This window comes from Poecilia formosa, unplaced genomic scaffold (assembly GCF_000485575.1).
Source record: "Poecilia formosa unplaced genomic scaffold, Poecilia_formosa-5.1.2 Scaffold471, whole genome shotgun sequence".
NCBI classification, from domain to species: domain Eukaryota; kingdom Metazoa; phylum Chordata; class Actinopteri; order Cyprinodontiformes; family Poeciliidae; genus Poecilia; species Poecilia formosa.
The window spans coordinates 288,029-292,691 of record NW_006800410.1 but is presented as its reverse complement, the minus strand read 5'-3'; the positions used below and the strand labels follow the sequence as shown (position 1 = coordinate 292,691).

Below are 4,663 nucleotides of genomic sequence, written 5' to 3'. Positions count from 1 at the left end.
CAACACGACATGAACGCAATGCGACCTGAACGGAGCACAACCTGAACGGAGCACAACCTGAACGCAACACGACCTGAACGCAACACGACCTGAACGCAACACGACCTGAACACAACGTGACATGAACGGAACGTGACATGAACGCAACACGACCTGAACGCAACATGACATGAACGCAACATGACATGAACGCAACGTGACATGAACGCAACGTGACATGAACGCAACACGACCTGAACGCAACACGACATGAACGCAACATGACATGAACGCAACATGACATGAACGCAACATGACATGAACGCAACATGACTTGAAGGCAACACGACATGAACGCAACACGACCTGAACGCAACGTGACATGAACGCAACACGACATGAACGCAACACGACCTGAACGCAACATGACATGAACGCAACATGACATGAACGCAACGTGACATGAACGCAACGTGACATGAACGCAACGTGACATGAACGCAACGTGACATGAACGCAACACGACATGAACGCAACACGACTTGAACGCAACACGACTTGAACGCAACGTGACATGAACGCAACATGACATGAACGCAACACGACTTGAACGCAACATGACATGAACGCAACATGACATGAACGCAACACGACTTGAACGCAACACGACCTGAACGCAACACGACATGAACGCAACATGACATGAACGCAACATGACATGAACGCAACGTGACATGAACGCAACGTGACATGAACGCAACATGACATGAACGCAACGTGACATGAACGCAACATGACATGAACGCAACGTGACATGAACGCAACATGACTTGAACGCAACACAACCTGAACGCAACATGACTTGAACGCAACACAACCTGAACGCAACGTGACATGAACGCAACACAACCTGAACGGAACGTGACATGAACGCAACACAACCTGAACGCAACGTGACATGAACGCAACATGACCTGAACGCAACGCGACATGAACGCAACGTGACATGAACGCAACATGACTTGAACGCAACACGACTTGAACGCAACACGACTTGAACGCAACACAACCTGAACGCAACGTGACATGAACGCAACATGACCTGAACGCAACGCGACATGAACGCAACATGACTTGAACGCAACACGACTTGAACGCAACGTGACATGAACGCAGCGCGACCTAACCCCAGGGAAATAAAGAAGAAAATTCCCACCAAAAAACTCAGAAACTTCCAGATTAATTTCACTCCTTTACAAGAATAAAACTTTTATTCCAGGAATAATAAGATCATAATATCAGTGATGTCATTAAAACTGATTATATATTTATCGGTTCTGGGTTCGGTTCTTTTTCTGTTCATCAGATGGTTTCTCACAGCCCAAACAGAGTTCTAGAAGAGGTTCTGTTGTTTTCCAGACTGCCTGTTCAAGGTGTGTCCGATGAGCCGCTACTCGGCCCAGAAGCAGTACTGGAAGGCCAAGCAGGCCAAACATGAGAAGGACAAGATCGCCGACGTGGTTCTGCTGCAGAAGCTGCAGGTAAGGGGCTCGGTAGGTAGAGGAGGTTCTGCTGGGTCTGGTTCTGGTTCTGGTTCTGATCTGGTTCTGTTCTGGTTCTGCAGCACGCGTCCAACCTGGAGCAGAAGCAGAATGAGACGGAGAACAGGAAGGTCCATGGCGACGTCGTCAAATACGGAACCGTCATCCAGGTAACCGGCGTTTCCTGCTTCCTCTGAAGCTCAGCGAACGCAGCATGATGACACGCTGAGGTTGGACCCGGTTCTGGTTCTGGTTCTGCAGCAGAACCCTGCAGAGCTTCTCTCCATGCCATCAGATCTGTCATCTTCATCATCAGAACATCTGAATGAGGACAGAAAACATTTCAGTCCGGATCTGGACCAGATCCAGACCGGTTCCAGACTGACTGATCTGGTGGTTCCGTTTCTACTTCCTGGGTCGGTTCCACTCAGCTGATCCAGAATCGTTTTGTGGCCACTCCACCAGCCATGATGCTCACATGGCCTTTTCTTTCCTTCAACGAGTTTAAATGTTTTTAATCTGAAATGGATCGGCTCCGGATGGAAAGTGATCGATATGTATTGATAACAACTGTTGGTTCCTTTAAATCAGGACAGCTTCCCTACAGAGGTCAAAGGTCATGTTTGTCTTCATAGGAATATAATTCACCAGATTATGAATGTTTAAACGTTCCTTTGTGAATGTGGTCGTGCGGAGCAGCTCTGACTCATCAGTATCCTACCTGCAGTCAGTTTGGAGAATCCGGTCGTCATGGCGATGTCGAGTCAACAGCGGCTCATGAATGAGTTTTACTCACTTTTTACTGGCCAGACAGGGCGTTCCCTGTTTCCATGACGACCAGGGCATTCACCGTCCTTTCCCGACATCAAAGAGCCGATCCGAAGCATCTGGGATAGGAACCGGGTCGGTAACCATGGTTACAGAGCCGCAGTCCAGACCAGCAGGTCTAGGGGGTTAGCTGTTAATCCGGATCCTAACATGGTTTCAGGGTATAGATTATCTGTTAATCTGGAGCCTAACCTGTGTGTCTACCAGGTCCAGATTATGTTAATCTGGGCTGATCAGAGGTTATCAGAGCAGCAGGACTCCCTCCCCGCCGCGTCTCTCATCTGGAGAACTTTACTGCTCTGAAGCTCCGTCAATATTGACTCTGAGATAACGGCGCGTCAACACACAGGTGTGTGTGTGTGTGTGTGTGTGTGTGTGTGTAGGTGTGTGTGTGTGTGTGTGATGAAGGAGGGGTTAAAGGAAATGCCTGATGTTTCTGCCAGTGGAGATTTAAACTGGGCGGTTATTATGGGATGGTGAGAGTGGAGCTGTGAGATTAACGACACGCTCCGGATTAAAGAGGCAGATGAACTAAACTGAGATGATAAAACTACCAGAAGAGCTAATTACAGGGGAGCGGATGCAGATGGGAGCAGATCGGTGGTTAACCCCAAACACAAACACAGAGGAAAAAACCTGAACCGTGAGCAGAAATATGAAGGAAGCTAACAGCTAACAGCAGCAGACTTTCCTGGAGCACTGACTGACCCGGTTCAGACCCGGTTCTCTTTGGAGTCGGACCAGGAGTGGTGGAGTTGGGCTGTGATGCGTTCACTGACTCAGACTTCTTTCATCACTTCATTATTATTGTTTTCATTGTTTACGTCCAGATTCTTCTTCTGCTGCAGAATTATGGCGCATGTCTCACGTTCGTGACGGATAAAACGAACATGAGCGTTCAGACGCTCTGAAAACGATCCGAGAACATTTAGGGATGGAAGTGGAGAGATTGGATGTGTGGGATAAAAACGTCAGGAGTACAATGCAGAAGTCAGATATCGATCATAATTTCTGCCATGTGAACGCAGCTTTTCTCTCTCTCTCTCTCCACATGTTCGTCTCATGTGCAGCTTCTCCACATGAAGAGTAACAAATATCTGACGGTGAACAAGCGTCTGCCGGCGCTGCTGGAGAAGAACGCCATGCGCGTCACGCTGGACGGGACGGGGAACGAGGGGTCCTGGCTCTTCATCCAACCGTTCTGGAAACTCCGGGCCAACGGAGACAACGTAACAAAATACATAATACATGACCTCCACGTGACCTTTACGTGACCTCCGCGTGACCTTTACATGACCTCCATGTGACCTTTACATGACCTCCATGTGACATCCACGTGACCTTTACATGACCTCCATGTGACCTCCGCGTGACCTTCATGTGACCTCCATGTGACATCCACGTGACCTTTACATGACCTCCATGTGACCTCCGCGTGACCTTTACGTGACCTCCGCGTGACCTTTACGTGACCTCCACGTGACCTTTACGTGACCTCCACGTGACCTTTACATGACCTCCGCGTGACCTTTACGTGACCTCCGCGTGACTGTGGAGGTCATGCTGTTTGTAATGCTGTTTGTGCTGCAGGTGGTTGTGGGAGATAAAGTCATCATGAACCCGGTGAACGCCGGCCAGCCGCTTCACGCCTCCAACTACGAGCTCAGCGACCATCCAGGCTGCAAGGAGGTGAGACGGCAAGAAGATGGGAAATCAGAAAAATATACAAAAACACAAAATATGAGAAACGATCTGAGAGTCAGACTGCACTCAAACCGAACCGAGCAACAAAAAATCATTAAACTTTGGTAAAAGAGACTAAATGAGTCCAACAAAGAGACAACAGAAGCTAAATGTCTAAAGAAGATTAAAAAATAACCGTAAACATAACATGTAATGATAAAAACATCATTTCCTCAACCTGCTGCACTCTGACGTGTGTCTTCCTCCCCCTGCAGGTCAACTCTGTGAACTGCAATACGAGCTGGAAGATCAACCTGTTCATGATGTTCAACGACCACCGAGAGGAAGTCCTGAAAGGAGTGAGTCAGCACAGGGCCAGCTCACCTGTCTGAAGAAATGAACCCTGGGAAACGTAGTTTTAACCCCGGCTGTCTCCCAGGGCGACGTCGTCCGATTGTTTCACGCCGAGCAGGAAAAGTTTCTGACCTGCGACGAATACAAGAGCAAGCTGCACGTCTTCCTGAGGACGACTCTGAGGCAGTCGGCCACATCGGCTACCAGCTCCAACGCCCTGTGGGAGGTCGAGGTACACACACACACACACATGGATGCACACACACGCACACACACAC

At 48.9% G+C, this 4,663-nt stretch overlaps 1 protein-coding gene across 2 annotated transcripts in view; it reads left to right on the top strand.

The window, feature by feature from the left end:
• Positions 1 to 4,663, top strand: part of itpr3 (inositol 1,4,5-trisphosphate receptor, type 3) — a 51,888-nt gene that overhangs the window by 11,292 nt on the left and 35,933 nt on the right. For both annotated transcript variants that reach the window (XM_016664169.1, XM_007578216.2), the window contains exons 3-8: positions 1,399 to 1,520; positions 1,604 to 1,690; positions 3,419 to 3,577; positions 3,939 to 4,037; positions 4,307 to 4,390; positions 4,471 to 4,617. In XM_016664169.1, coding sequence (XP_016519655.1) covers positions 1,399 to 1,520; positions 1,604 to 1,690; positions 3,419 to 3,577; positions 3,939 to 4,037; positions 4,307 to 4,390; positions 4,471 to 4,617 — 698 coding nt within the window. The remainder of the gene's footprint in view (positions 1 to 1,398; positions 1,521 to 1,603; positions 1,691 to 3,418; positions 3,578 to 3,938; positions 4,038 to 4,306; positions 4,391 to 4,470; positions 4,618 to 4,663) is intronic.